The sequence below is a fragment of the Heptranchias perlo genome, chromosome 10 (genome assembly GCF_035084215.1).
Source record: "Heptranchias perlo isolate sHepPer1 chromosome 10, sHepPer1.hap1, whole genome shotgun sequence".
In the NCBI taxonomy this organism is placed as follows: domain Eukaryota; kingdom Metazoa; phylum Chordata; class Chondrichthyes; order Hexanchiformes; family Hexanchidae; genus Heptranchias; species Heptranchias perlo.
Genome location: NC_090334.1, coordinates 35,645,997 through 35,661,952, shown reverse-complemented (window position 1 = coordinate 35,661,952; position 15,956 = coordinate 35,645,997). Strand labels below are relative to the sequence as shown.

The following is a 15,956-nucleotide window of genomic DNA, read 5'->3' as shown; positions in this document are numbered from 1 at the left end:
CAATGTAAAAAGAAATTAGGCTAGGGAGCAATTGAGAATGACAGAACAGCCTCTGTATAATAAGAATATTTGGTATTTAATGCAGTGCAGCTTTGCCAACCTATTTATTAACCTTTTGTGAAAAGGAAAATCTAGGTCCCCAGTATCTTGAAAATAAAATGAAAATAAGTTATCTATGCAGTTAAATTAAAATAGAGATGGAATTGTAAAATTTCAGACACTCAGCATTAATGTTTGTCAGTAATCATTTTTAAAAAGGCTGGATCGTATGATTATTGCTGCTTTTATGTGAAAATCATTGTAACTTTTTGGATATAGGAAGAGAAGCACTGTAGATATTTATATTGTTATGCCATGTTCCTTCAAAGATTAAATGAAAAGTTGTGAGGCTGTCTAATTGGCCATTAGTTCTTAACGATAGGGTATTTAAACAGCAAAACATTTTTCTGTTCCTCTGCTAGACACGATAGGCTGGATTTTCCTCCACAATCCTGCCTGAAATTGGGCAAGATCATGGTGCAAACGGTGAGAAAATGGAGCAGAGAGGCTTGCTGCTGCCTCCTTGCTCCAACCAACATCCCTTGACATTCAATGGCATTACCACCGCCGAATCCACCATCATCAACATCCCGGGGGTCACCATTGAACAGAAACGTAACTGGACCTGCCAAATAAATACTGTGGCTACAGGTCAGAGGCTGGGTACGCTGCGGCGAGTGACTCACCTCCTGACTCCCCAAAGCCTTTCCACCATCTACAAGGCACAAGTTAGGAGTGTGATGGAATACTCTCCACTTGCCTGGATGAGTGCAGCTCCAAAAGCTCAAGAAGCTCGACACCATCCAGGACAAAGCAGCCTGCTTGATTTGGCACCCCATCCACCACCCTAAACATTCATTCCCTTCACCACCAGTGCACCATGGCTGCTATGTGTACCATCTACAGGATGCACTGCAGCAACTTGCCAAGGCTTCTTCGGCAGCACCTCCCAAACCCACGACCTCTACCATCTAGAAGGACAAGGGCTGCAGGCACATGGGAACAGCACCACTTGCACGTTCCCCTCCAAGTCACACACCATCCCGACTTGGAAATATATCGCCGTTCCTTCATCGTTGCTGGGTCAAAATCCTGGAACTCCCTACCTAACAGTACTGTGGGAGAACCTTCACCACATGGACTGCAGCGGTTCAAGAAGGTGGCTCATCACCACCTTCTCAAGGGCAATTAGGGATGGGCAATAAATGCTGGCCTTGCCAGCAACGCCCACATCCCATGAACGAATTTTAAAAAACCTAGATTTCCTTCCTCTCACCCCCACTGAGACCGCTACTGGCCACCTCTTCCCTACCTGCAATATGCCAATGGAGAGACAGAAACTGAGATCCCAGAGGATTTTCCTTCCATCTGCCCATCAAAATGTCGCTTCCTGCGATGACCCAGAGAACGGTGGGCAGTGCAGAAGAGGTAGCAGTGGTAATGGCCTCTAATGGAGGGAGAGAGCCAAGTTAGAGGCCTTCTCTCCTTCCACTTCAACCCGCAGCACTTACCTTTTTAGGCCTTGGTATCTGCAGAGGACGACATAGCGTGTAGATTTGTTCATCTTCAGGGCTATTCTACCCCTTTAAGTACCCTCACAACATTACCTGGTTATACTCACTGCCATTGGTGAGCTCCCTCTTGGCGATGGGAATCCAACTGGAGGCCTGCCACGCATCTCAAATGGCCAAGCAAAATAGATGATGGCCAAGGCAAAGTCGGAGAGGTGGGCACAAGTCCTGCCTTGCAGCCACTCCGCCCCAATCAGGAAAATCCAGTCCTTGCTTTCATTCTAAACTCATTGTTAAAAAGGAATGGGCCTGGCCTTAATGACCATCTCCGATTCCTAACAATTCTCATGTCATTCCCCACCCAAAACAAAAATCCATCTTTTCAGAAACCTCAGGTTCATCTAAATGCCTTGCCTAATTTTGACACTACAGCGATTCCAGATTTGTAATAATATGGCTGAAAACAGACATGAGTTCTGTCAAGTTTCACTTCAGTGGTGGTTCTTGTTTTGCTTCTGAAACCTATGTGTGGATATCTGTTTTGCACAGTCACTCATTCCATTTAGTGTGGTAAATATGTGTTGGAGACTTATGAGACTTAACACTAATTGTATTTTTTTTTGCTGGGTATGACTTAATATTTGGGATGGTTATTTACCCCGCAGAAATAATAATGGGCCGAATTTTGCTGTAAAAATAATGGCATGGGTAACCGCTCACTGTTATTCATGTGCAAATTGGACAGTAACTTTCGGTGACCGCACCTGCGCAGTTAAATGCGGAAATCTGGAAGTTGCTGGCTAACGTCCGATGCTCCTCCAAAAGCTGCGTGAAAACGGCGTCTGGCTGCGGCGTGAAGTTCCTGTATTTACCTGATAGAGGTGGACTAAACTTGCCAAAAAAAAGCTAAGTCAAGTCATTTCAAGTTTAAGTACCCTTTTAAAGGCGTGGTAAGTCTTTATTACTACCAAACAACCTCTCTGGCACTGAAGATTAACTTTTACAGGTGTGGAGTCTCATTCCTTCAGATTTTAATTATTGTTGGACATTTAAAAAAAATTATTTTAATTTTTCTTTCTGTCTCTTTTATCTCTCTCCCTTAATTCAATCTTTCTTACCCTCTCTATTTCGCATTCTGTACCTGGTTTGACATTGAATTCACTATTCTAACTTACATTTCCTGATTCTGACTGCGCTGTTATTAATGATGCTTCAATCTGATTGGTTAAGAAGATACACAGCTGCTTGTTCTGTTCCAATAGATCTGAGATGCCCTGTAGAGGGCGCCGCATTTTTTGGATCTCTAATTTCCAAGAACTTTCCATGTGAAAACACATAGAAAGTCTACGGGCAAGTACATGTCTAACGAACGGCTGGCGCCACTTGCTCGCCGCTCACAGCCCAATATTTCCCTTATCCAAATTGTTTTAGATTGATCTACATTATACAAATGTCCTGGCTTGTCTTGTCATTTATCTCATTGCTGTTTGTAAGACCTTGCTCTGAGCAAAGTAGCTGACTCGTTGGACTAAATGACAACAGTGGCCATGCTTTAAAAGTAATTTGTGATGTCCTGAGGACATGAAATAGGTTATATAAATGAAAGTTCCTTATTTTGTTGATGTTGCATTGAGAAAATATTGTACTACAGACTCTTCTAAGTATTTAAGCTCCATGGGATAAGAGTATATGAATGTTTAATTCATTAATTTGAAATTTCTTTGGTATTGTAGCATTCAAGCTGACTTGTGAAAAATAAATCGGTTAAATCCTCTGCTAAAAGAGAAATTTCAGACCAATGCATAAAATGTTTACATATTAGTATCCCATGGCATAATGTCAGGGCCTTTATCATTAATTATTGGTGGATCTAATGTGGTTATTGCTCAATGATTTGTATAGATCAGGATCTTACTGTACCGTCCTATTGCTGATGGGTGGTGGTCAGCTCTATGAAAGCGTGTGATGCTGGAGCCAGGGAGTGTTATAGACTTGGTGTCTTTCAAGTAGGAACGAGTGGAGGCCAGATTCTCTAGAAGTACCTCTGCCTCAGTTTAGATGGTGTTCATGTCATTTGTTACGCTGCACTTGGTTATGACTGGTACTGCATATTTGGGAGCTGCATAGGTGAGAGAGAAGTCATAGTCAAGGGCTGGGTCTGGGAGAAAGATGCTGGGGTATGTAATCGGAGTGTGTTGGTGCTTTGGCTGCAAGTTGGTGGGGGGATTTGGGTATGTTACAGAGGAAGATGGATCAGTGGAAGGGATGGAACAACAGATCTAGAAAGTTAAACTGAATTTAAAATTTTGAATGTGAAGGATCTGAAAGAGAGCTGTCTTCAGCTACATGAAGTGGACCGTGAGCTCTCTCGATATGTTCTTCGCTTGCAGCTGGTTGCATGAGATTCATATCTCAAGATCAAACGGCACTAGTGCAGATCTTGGGCAATGTAAAAGCAACTTTAGGGTTCTTTCTCTCGTGAACGGGCAAAAAAGTAGCATTGGTTGTGGCGTTGCCTCCAAGTATGCATATTTCTTTATTTTCCTTTGTTCTCTCGCTCTCTAACCAGACTTGTCACACAGTGGATAATTGGGCCCAGATTTTGTGAAACTACATAGGGAAGTGTCATGGCATTTACGTGTTCCATTCAGGTGTCTCTCTGTCAGTTGCGTATGTGGACGCAGAGTAGCTGCCATGTTTTAGTTGGATTTGAGGTCCAGGCCAATGAGCAGTTCTGTAACCCACAAATGGCCCAATGTTACAGATTATTTCAAGGCCTTGTTCAGTGGTGGAGGCAGTGGTGATTATGGATTCTAGTCTTCAAAATAGATAGGGCTCCAGGTCCGTATGATATCCACCCAAGGCTGGTTATGGAAATGGGCAGCTACTCCGTGAGCCCCTTGCCCATATCACCAATAGCTGAATAGATTCAGGGATAGTTCCCTTAGACTGGAAGGTAGCTCATGTAGTTCCTATTTTCAAAAACGGGGACAAATCAGAACCAGGGAACTATAGGCCCATCAGCTTGACTTCCTTTATTGGGAAGATGCTTGAAGGGATCCTAAGAAATGACCTTTATAATCCCTGGGAAAGAGAAAGGGCCATTACAGATACTCAGCAAGGCTTCCGGAAAATAAGGCTGTGTATTACAAACTTGCATGAGTTTTTTGAAGAAGTTACTAGGTTAGTGAATGAGGGATATTATCCACCTGGCCTTTCAGAAAGCCTTAGAAAAGATACCTCACACTAGGTGACTTCACAAGATAGAATCTTGTGGTATCAGTGGGAATTTGATATGTTGCATTAAGAATTGGCTCCAGTCCCGCAGCCTAAAGGTTGTGGTGTGGATCAGCCTGGAGGCACCTTACTAGCGTTGTCCCCCAGGGATCTGCCCTAGGCCCGCTACTGTTCACTTTTATTAATAACCTGGACAGTGGTGTTGGGACTATGGTCAGTAAGTTTGCAGATGATACTAGAATCCATAATCACCACTGCCTCCACCACTGAAAAAGGCCTTGAAATAATCTGTGGGTACAGTAGCATAGTAGTTATGTTACTGGACTAGTAATCCAGAGGCCTGGACTAAAATCCAGAGTCATGAGTTCAAATCCCGCCATGGCAGCTGGTGAATTTAAATTCAATTAATTAAATTCAATTAATTAAATAAAAATCTGGAATTAAAACACTAGTATCAGTAATGATGGCCATGAAACTACCGGATTGTCGTAAAAACCCATCTGGTTCACTAATGTCCTTTAGGGAAGGAAACCTGCCGTCCTTACCCGGTCTGGCCGACATGTGACTCCAGACCCACAGCAATGTGGTTGATTCTTAATTGCACTCTGAAATGGCCTAGCAAGCCACTCAGTTGTAAAATCTCGCTACGAAAAGTCACAATAAGAATAAAACCGGACGGACTACCCGGCATCGGACCACTAGGCACCGGACACGACAACGGCAAAACACCAAGCCCAGTCGACCCTGCAAGTTCCTTCTTACTAACATCTGGGGACTTGTGCCAAAACTGGGAGAGCTGTCCCACAGACTAGTCAAGCAACAGTCTGACATAGCCATACTCACAGAATCATACCTTTCAGCCAATGTTGCAGACTCTTCCATCACCATCCCTGGGTATTTCCTGTCCCACCGGCAGGACAGACCCACCAGAGGTGGCGGTACAGTGATATACAGTCAGGAGGGAGTGGCCCTGGGAGTCCACAACATTGACTCTGGACCCCATGAAATCTCATGGCATCAGGTCAAACATGGGCAAGGAAACCTCCTGCTGATTACCACCTACCGTCCTCCCTCAGCTGATGAATCAGTCCTCCTCCATGTTGAGCACCACTTGGAGGAAGCACTGAGGGTAGCAAGGGCACAGAATGTACTCTGGGTGGGGGACTTCAATGTCCATCACCAAGAGTGGCTCGGTAGCACCACTACTGACTGAGCTGGCCGAGTCCTGAAGGACAAAGCTGCCAGACTGGGCCTGCGGCAGGTGGTGAGCGAACCAACACGAGGGAAAAACTTACTTGACCTCGTCCTCACCAATCTACCTGTCGCAAATGCATCTGTCCATGACAGTATTGGTAGGAGTGACCACCGCACAGTCCTTGTGGAGACCAAGTCCCGTCTTCGCACTGAGGACACCATCCAACGTGTTGTGTGGCACTACCACCGTGCTAAATGGGATAGATTCAGAACAGATCGAGCAGCTCAAAACTGGGCATCCATGGCCATCAGCAGCAGCAGAATTGTATTCCAGCACAATCTGTAACCTCATGGCCTGGCATATTCCTCACTGTACCATTACCAACAAGCTAGGGGATCAACCCTGGTTCAATGAGGAGTGTAGACGAGCATGCCAGGAGCAGCACCAGGCGTACCTAAAAATGAGGTGCCAACCTGGTGAAGCTGCAACTCAGGACTACATGCATGCTAAACAGCGGAAGCAACATGTTACAGACAGAGCTAAGCGATTCCACAACCAACGGATCAGATCAAAGCTCTGCAGTCCTGCCACATCCAGTCGTGAATGGTGGTGGACAATTAAACAACTAACGGGAGGAGGAGGCTCTGCAAACATCCCCATCCTCAATGATGGCGGAGTCCAGCACATGAGTGCAAAAGACAAGGCTGAAGCGTTTGCAACCATCTTCAGCCAGAAGTGCCGAGTGGATGATCCATCTCAGCCTCCTCCTGATATCCCCACCATCACGGAAGCCAGTCTTCGGCCAATTCGATTCACTCCACGTGATATCAAGAAACGGCTGAGTGCACTGGATACAGCAAAGGCTATCGGCCCCGACAACATCCCAGCTGCAGTGCTGAAGACTTGTGCTCCAGAACTAGCTGCACCTCTAGCCAAACTGTTCCAGTACAGCTACAACACTGGCATCTACCCGACAATGTGGAAAATTGCCCAGGTATGTCCTGTCCACAAAAAGCAGGACAAATCCAATCTGGCCAATTACCGCCCCATCAGTCTATTCTCAATCATCAGCAAAGTGATGGAAGGTGTCGTCGACTGTGCTATCAAGCGACACTTACTCACCAATAACCTGCTCACCGATGCTCAGTTTGGGTTCCGCCAGGACCACTCGGCTCCAGACCTCATTACAGCCTTTGTCCAAACATGGACAAAAGAGCTGAATTCCAGAGGTGAGGTGAGAGTGACTGCCCTTGACATCAAGGCAGCATTTGACCGAGTGTGGCACCAAGGAGCCATCGTAAAATTGAAGTCAATGGGAATCAGGGGGAAAACTCTCCAGTGGCTGGAGTCATGCCTAGCACAAAGGAAGATGGTAGTGGTTGTTGGAGGCCAATCTTGTCAGCCCCAGGACATTGCTGCAGGAGTTCCTCAGGGCAGTGTCCTCGGCCCAACCGTCTTCAGCTGCTTCATCAATGACCTTCCCTCCATGATTAGGTCAGAAATGGGGATGTTCGCTGATGACTGCACAGTGTTCAGTTCCATTCGCAACCCCTCAACTAATGAAGCAGTCCAAGCCCACATGCAGCAAGACCTGGACAACATCCAGGCTTGGGCTGATAAGTGGCAAGTAACATTCGCGCCAGACAAGTGCCAGGCAATGACCATCTCCAACAAGAGAGAGTCTAACCACCTCCCCTTGACATTCAATGGCATTACCATCGCCAAATCCCCCACCATCAACATCCTGGGGGTCACCATTGACCAGAAACTTAACTGGACCAGCCATATAAATACTGTGGCTACGAGAGCAGGTCAGAGACTGGGTATTCTGCGGCGAGTGACTCACCTCCTGACTCCCCAAAGCCTTTCCACCATCTACAAGGCACAAGTCAGGAGTGTGATGGAATACTCTCCACTTGCTTGGATGAGTGCAGCTCCAACAACACTCAAGAAGCTCGACACCATCCAAGATAAAGCAGCCCGCTTGATTGGCACCCTATCCACCACCCTAAACATTCACTCCCTTCACCACCGGCGCACTGTGGCTGCAGTGTGTACCATCCACAGGATGCACTGCAGCAACTCGCCAAGGCTTCTTCGACAGCACCTCCCAAACCCACGACCTCTACCACCTCGAAGGACAAGAGCAGCAGGCACATGGGAACAACACCACCTGCACGTTCCCCTCCAAGTCACACACCATCCCGGCTTGGAAATATATCGCCGTTCCTTCATTGTCGCTGGGTCAAAATCCTGGAACTCCCTTCCTAACAGCACTGTGGGAGAACCGTCGCCACACGGACTGCAGCGGTTCAAGAAGGCGGCTCACCACCACCTTCTCGAGGGCAATTAGGGATGGGCAATAAATGCTGGCCTCGCCAGCGACGCCCACATCCCGTGAATGAATAAAAAAAAATCTGTGCAAGGGTTAAGACATTAGAGGAGTGCAATCTAATGCTAAGAGATTTAGACGCGCTTGGGGAATGGGCCATACAATGGCAAATGGCATTTAACCTAGATAACTGCACTGTTGATGCATATAGTTAGAACCAACACAGAATACACTTATCATTTACAGGGAACGATATTGAAAGCGGTTGAGAGAGTAAAGGATCTCGGTGGTGTTGTGCACAGATCATTGAAAGTGCACGACCAATGCAGAGAAGCTGTCGTTGAAGCTAACAGGGTAATGGGTTGTACTGTATTAATAGAACCATCCAGTAAAAATCAAAGGACATTATTCTGTCATTATATAGGTCGCTGGTTGGACCACATCTGGAGTAATGTGCCCAGTCTTGGTCCCTTCACATCGTGGGTGATATAGTGGCCTATGAAAAGGTTCAGAGGAGAGCCACGAGAATGATTCCTAGCTTAAAGAACCTCAGTTACTCAGGCTTAAAGCGCTGGATCTATTTACTCGAGAGCAACATAGACTTAGCGGCGACGTGATAGAAGTTTATAAAATAAAGGGCTGAATAGTGTGCCTATTAATAGACTATTCCAGTTTGACAGATTGGGGAGGACCAGGGGTCATGCATTTAAACTTTGCAATTGTCGGAATAGATTGGTGGTAAGCAGACTCAGTGCTGTGTAAACCGCCTGCAGAACCTGGGAACAGATAGAGAAGAAGATAGTACACTTAGAGGAATCCGACAAGGAAACAACACCTAATAATATCGTGTTTCTCCTGGACAACTCAAATATTGCTTACTGCAAAGTGTTGACTGTTCCACATGTACCCATCGCCCATACCAAGCCTTTGTGTAACATTGTAGCTCATTCTTTGCTTCCAGTGCACATCTATGCCTGAAGAGGGCATTTGTTCAAGATACAATATTAAATTGTAAACTTTGCTTCAGCAACCAGGTACAAATGGGAGAAACACTGAGTTCCTGCCCCGACCATCTTTAGACATTTCTGATCAACCTAGCTGCATGATTCGCAAGCACGTAATGACACCCAGATTGGCATGGATATTGTGCACAGATCTGTCATTGTGAATGTGCTGCTTCAACTTCAAATCCCTTAAGACAATTTTTATGCTGGAACAGCCAGATTCCACCTTGAGAGCTCAATCCCAACGGTGAGTGGCATTCCTTGTCAAGTCTTCTGTGATATGTCCAGTGCAACCTGTGAACCAGCTACCTGGATAATTACTGGTCTATGCCATCTGCCTCAGGTAAGAGGCAGACATCCCTCTAATGACTCCTGGAAATCCTCTTTGTCCAACAGCTCCCATAAGGCAACAGGAATTCCAAAGGAATGCACATTCGACCAGTGGTGTTCGTTGGACGTGACAGTGAAACACTCTTGGCTAGTTGGGGGTAACAGGGCCCAAATAAAAATTAAACAGCAACTAGAATTGAAAAAGATCAAAAAAACAATGCTCCAAAATCAATGTAACTGAAGAAAGCTGCAAAGTAAAAAAACAAAAAATTCAATTACCAATCCAAGTGTGATACAGCGTTGAGTTGCAGAGAAATTCTTCTGGTGACTGAGGCCAGCCCTCTGCTCCAAATTGTATGGGACATGGTGTTGTGCTAATAGTGCACAGCATAAGCATTTCCAGATGCTGGAAGGGCACACCTCCCAAAATGTCCCAAATGCATATTTTTTATTATTCATTCATGGGATGTGGGTGTCGCTGGCGAGGCCAGCATTTGTTGCCCATCCCTAATTGCCGTTGAGAAGGTGTTGGTGAGCCACCTTCTTGAACCGCTGCAGTCCGTGTGGTGAAGGTTCTCCCACAGTGCTGTTAGGTACCCAGCGACGATGAAGAAACGACGATATATTTCCAAGTCGGGATGGTGTGTGACTTGGAGGGGAAAGTGCTGGTGGTGTTGTTCCCATGTGCCTGCTGCTCTTGTCCTTCGAGGTGGTAGAGGTCACGGATTTGGGAGGTGCTGTCGAAGAAGCCTTGGCAAGTTGCTGCAGTGCATCCTGTGGATGGTACACACTGCAGCCACAGTGCGCCGGTGGTGAAGGGAGTGAATGTTTCGGGTGGTGGATGGGGTGCCATTCAAGCGGGCTGCTTTGTTCTGGATGGTGTCGAGCTTCTTGAGTGTTGTTGGAGCTGCACTCATCCAGGCAAGTGGAGAGTGTTCCATCACACTCCTGACTTGTGCCTTGTAGATGGTGGAAAGGCTTTGGGGAGTCAGGAGTTGAGTCACTCGCCACAGAATACCCAGCCTCTGACCTGCTCTTGCAGCCACAGTATTTATATGGCTGGTCCAGTTAAGTTTCTGGTCAATGGTGACCCCCAGGATGTTGATGGTGGGGGATTCGGCGATGGTCATGCCGTTGAATGTCAAGGGGAAATGGTTAGACTCTCTCTTGTTGGAGATGGTCTTTGCCTGGCACTTGTCTGGCGCGAATGTTACTTGCCACTTATCAGCCCAAGCCTGGATGTTGTCCAGGTCTTGCTGCATGCGGGCTTGGACTGCTTCATTATCTGAGGGGTTGCGAATGGATCTGAACACTGTGCAATCATCAGTGAACATCCCCATTTCTGACCTTATGATGGGGGGAAGGTCATTGATGAAGCAGCTGAAGATGGTTGGGCCTAGGACACTGCCCTGTGGAACTCCTGCAGCAATGTCCTGGGGCTGAGATGATTGTCCTCCAACAACCACGACCATCTTCCTTTGTGCTCGGTATGACTCCAGCCACTGGAAAGTTTTCCCCCTGATTCCCATTGACTTCAGTTTTTCTAGGGCTCCTTGGTGCCACACTCGGTCAAATGCTACCTTGATGTCAAGGGCAGTCACTCTCACCTCACCTCTGGAATTTAACTTCTTTGTCCATGTTTGGACCAAGGCTGTAACGAGGTCTGGAGCCGAGTGGTCCTGGCGGAACCCAAACTGAGCATCGGTGAGCAGATTATTGGTGAGTAAGTGTCGCTTGATAGCACTGTCGACGACACCTTCCATCACTTTGCTGATGATTGAGAGTAGACTGATGGGGCTGTAATTGGCCAGATTGGATTTGTCCTGCTTTTTGTGGACAGGACATACCTGGGCAGTTTTCCACATTGAATTCACTGTCTAACTTACACTTCCTGGTTCAAACTCTGCACTGTTCATTTCACAATTCTTCAATCTGATTGGTTAAGAAGATGCACAGTTGCTTGCACTGTTCGCACAAATCCCAGATGCCCTGTAAAGGGCGCTGCGCCGTTTCCATCTCTCATTTCCAGCAACTTCCAGTGCAAAATCTCCTGGAAATTAAACGGGCAAGAGCAAGTCTAACTAACGGCGGGCGCCATTTGTTGATCGGCTGTAGCAATTTCTGGGCCTGTGTGTTCAATTCTGGACACCACACTTTAGGAAGGATGTCAAGGCCTTGGAGAGGGTGCAGAAGAGATTTACTAGAATGGTATGTAGGAACAGGAAAAGGCCATTCAGCTCCTTGAGCCTGTTCTGCCATTCAATTATATCATGGATGATCTGTATCCTAGCTTCATCCACCCGCTTTGGCTCCATGTCCCTTAATACCCTTGGCTAGCAAAAATCTATCGATCTCAGATTTAAAATGATTAGTTGAGCTAGCACCTACTGCTTTTCGTGGGAGCGAGTTCCACACTTCTACCACCGTTTGCATGAAGAAGTGTTTCCTAACTTCTCTCCTGAATGGCCTGGCTCTGATTTCAGGGTTATGTCCCCTTATCCTAGACTCCTCCTCTCGTGAAAAAAGTTTCTCTCTATCTACCCTATCAATTCCTTTCAAAATCCTAAAAACTTCAATCAAATCACCCGCCATCTTCTATATTTCAGGGAATACAAGCCTAGTTTATGTAATCTCTTGCCATAATCTAACCCTTGGAGCCCTGGTAACATTCTGGCGAGTCTGTGCTGCACTACTTCCAAGGCCAATATAACCTTTCTAAGATGCGATGCCCAGAACTGTACAAAGAACTCCAGATGTGGTCTAACTAGGGCTTTGAACAGCTGTAGCAAAACTTCCTCCCCTTTATATTCTAGTTCTCTAGTTATAAAGGCTAACATTCCATTATTATTTTTTTGTAGCTGACTACTACATTTTAGTGATCTGTGTACATTGACCCCTAAATCTCTTTGGACCGCCAGTGTTCCTAGCTTTTCACCATTTAAAAAACACTTGGATCTATCCATTTTTGGTCCAAAATGAATAACCTCACACTTACCTGCGTTGAAATCTATCTGCCACAATTTTGCCCACTCAGGGATGAGGGACTTCAGTTATGCGGAGAGACTAGAGAAGCTGGAATTGCTCTCAGGACAGAGAAGGTTAAGGGGAAAATTAACAGAGGTGTTCAAAATTTTGAGGAGTTTTGATAGAGTAGTTTGGGAGAAACTGTTTCCACTGGCAGGAGGGTCTGAACCAGAGGTCGCAGATTTAAATAATTGGGACAATAACCAGGGGGCAGACGAGTAGAATTGTTTTTATGCTGCAATGGTAACTTTCAAAAGGGATAAATACTTGAAAAGGAAAAAATTGAAGGGCTATGAGGAAAGAGCAGGGGAACGGGACTAATTGGATAGCTCTTTCAAAGAGCCGGCACAGGCATGATGGTCTCCTGTGCTATATGATTCTAAACGCAACAGTAACAGGTATAGTTAGCTCTGCCACTTTTTATGTGCGCTGTTGCTGTGAAAATGTCATGCACAAATTGATCATCTTCATGCTTGTGTTTAGTCATATTAGAAAACAATTAGCCTACTAGTTTCCTACATTACAACAGTGACTGCACTTCAAAAGTACTTCATTGACTGTAAAGCACTTTGGGATGTTCTGATGTTGTGAAAGGTGCTATAAAAATGCAAGTTCCTACTAAACAAATATGTCACCTGATTGAATTGTAGATTGTTTGATTTGCTTGTTTAAAAATGGAGGTATCCAAATATGATAAAGATATAATTTGTTTTACTTGCTTTCTAGTATCTTTCTTAGCATACATAGTAATTACTAATATTTGTTAACATGGGTTAACTGCTATGGATCTTTATTGAGCAAATAGTGGAATTCATAGGAGTCAACAAAGAAGGCCTTCCAAAGGGTTTTCAAAATCTCTCCTGAAACCTAAAAGTTTGCATGATTCAAAAACCTAAGTGGAATAAACCTAGTATGAAAGTTCTGTTCTAGAATTTTTTTTCAAAAATCCTATTTACTTTGTTATTTTAACACCAGATTTACAAGACTTTGAACAAGTTTCAAATTAAATCAAAAATATTGCTGATATTTGGTTATGAATTTTGAAGTTGTGAATAGTTTCACAATTTCTTTTATAACTCTGACCATATTTTTAAAATTTAACTGTTGACTACCGTGTGAAATGAAATGGTTTGGGTGACTTGGTGTTCCTTTTGATATAAGTAGCTAATTGTTGAATTGTATTTAAATGAGAAGTTCATGCAGGGGAAGTACCTGCAATGTAATTTGCTTACTCTCCCAAAACTTCAGTGGTTTAAGTACAATTTCCCCCACCTCCAAAACAAATAGGTGACTCCACAGCACCTGCAATAACATTTTACAGATCTGGAAAGAGAAACTGGATCTCGCTTAAAGGGATTGGCATGGGTATCTGTCAGGAATATTGTATTCTAATTCTTCACGCTGCTTCTGAGATCATTTTGCATTTACATTTCAACCAGGCTATATTTGTTTTCGATTTAAGAAAACAAAGCTTTATAAAATGTAGTTTCACAACAGGCTAATGGAGCAGCCATTCACTGCAAGAACGTGCAACTACGACTACAAGAAGTTTTCAAAAAACTGTCATGGTGCAAGTAGATCAATACTCCCTACTCCCTGTACACACTAACCTTTAATCTGCCCATGTAAAATCTGTTTTTAAGGCATTTGTGTCAACTATTTTCTTGCTTGTGTGTAGACAATAAAATTACCCATAACTATTCACTTTGCTCACATGCATTTAGCAGGCACATTGCATTCAGTGCATGTGCAGTGGTGCACTTGTATTGGTAATGTCATTTTGACCATTTAATTCTGGTTCCAGCTGCCAATCCTGATGTCAGCTGTCAGTAGCCTCTGTGTAGTTGATGCACAATAATCATGAAAGCATTAATGATCACCAACTTGTCACTGTATTTGATTTCTATAAAATTCAATTTTAGAGAGAAATAAAAAGAAAGAACTTCCATTTATATAGCACTTTTCACATCCTCAAGATATCCCAAAGTGCTCACCGTGAATTAATTACTTTTGAATTGGCATCATGGATGTTATGTAGGCAGATGAGGCAGCCAATTTGTGCTCTGCAAGGTTCCATAAACATAGTGAGATAAATGACCAGTTAATCTGTTTTGGTAGCATTGGTTTGTACAACGCCAAAACAGATTTCTTGATTCATAAAATTTTTGAATTAAATTGTTAAAACTAATTATTTTAGTGTAAATACTTATGTAGTCCTTAAAGGTTTAAATCTCCTCAAAATCTGTGGCGGCTATTTCCTAGCATAAGTGCCAGGATGTGCCCACCAACCATCATGGCCATTGATCCCACTGAAGTTTGCACGGTCAGGGAAGTGAGAATCTGGCGATTTGGGGATGCATCTGAGGCCCTTGAATCTAATCTTTTCCCACAATTCATTTGCTATAGCTGATCGCTGGTGACTCTAGTGCTAGCTATTCCAAGATTCACATCTCAAGGCATCAGTAAAATGGTGGTGTTGTGCTTTCTTATTGACTGCCTTTTTGTTTATCACAGTTCTAGTCGAAGAAGTTTATCACGCACAAAAGGAACGGGATGCAGCTGTTATGTCTAGACTTAGACTTGCCAATGAGGAGAGAGATGAAGCTGTTTTGCGAGCTAAACAGCTAGAACAAGCCTTTGAGGGGTATGTGTACTGGATTTTAAAATTGTTTTTATTCTTCAGACAAAAGAATAACATTCTGAATGAAAGAATATAGTCAAATGCACCCCATGCAGTGGCTCCCAGTTAATTATCACCCTCCATTTTAATGACATCTCAAATCCATGCAAATATTAAATTCACTTCAAAAGGTAATCAACTCTCTGGTCCCAATCTGATACTTGCCCTGTTTTGGGTTTTTTGCACCCTTTTGATCTGATACTATTTACATAATTCCAGGCGCGGTGATTTGAAGTTGGTGTTTTTGTACAGTGCTGCCGCATTACCCAAACAAAGTTTATTTCAATTTCTTTTAAATATAAGATTCAGCAGCTGAAAATGTGATATCTTTGCAGTAAAAATAGGGAATAAGCAGAATTACATGTATTAAGAGAGTTGCTGGTGTATCCAATAAATCACAAGGAAGATAAAGATACAAATTTTGGAAAAAAATTTAGATCTGTTTTTCATTTTAGGTGTGCCATAGAGAGTAGGAATTAAGGGTAGCTACTCAGACTGGCAAGAGGTGGGAAGTGGTGTTCCACAGGGATCGGTGCTGGGACCATTGTTGTTAACAATTTACATTAATGATTTGGATTTGGGAATTGGAAGTACAACTTCAAAA

General features: G+C 44.2%; 1 protein-coding gene across 12 annotated transcripts in view; it reads left to right on the top strand.

Annotated features, from left to right (window-relative positions):
• Window positions 1-15,956, top strand: part of mipol1 (mirror-image polydactyly 1) — a 288,620-nt gene that overhangs the window by 127,962 nt on the left and 144,702 nt on the right. For all 12 annotated transcript variants that reach the window (XM_067991462.1, XM_067991458.1, XM_067991457.1 and 9 more), the window contains one exon: window positions 15,187-15,316. In XM_067991462.1, the coding sequence (XP_067847563.1) occupies window positions 15,187-15,316 (130 nt within the window). The remainder of the gene's footprint in view (window positions 1-15,186; window positions 15,317-15,956) is intronic.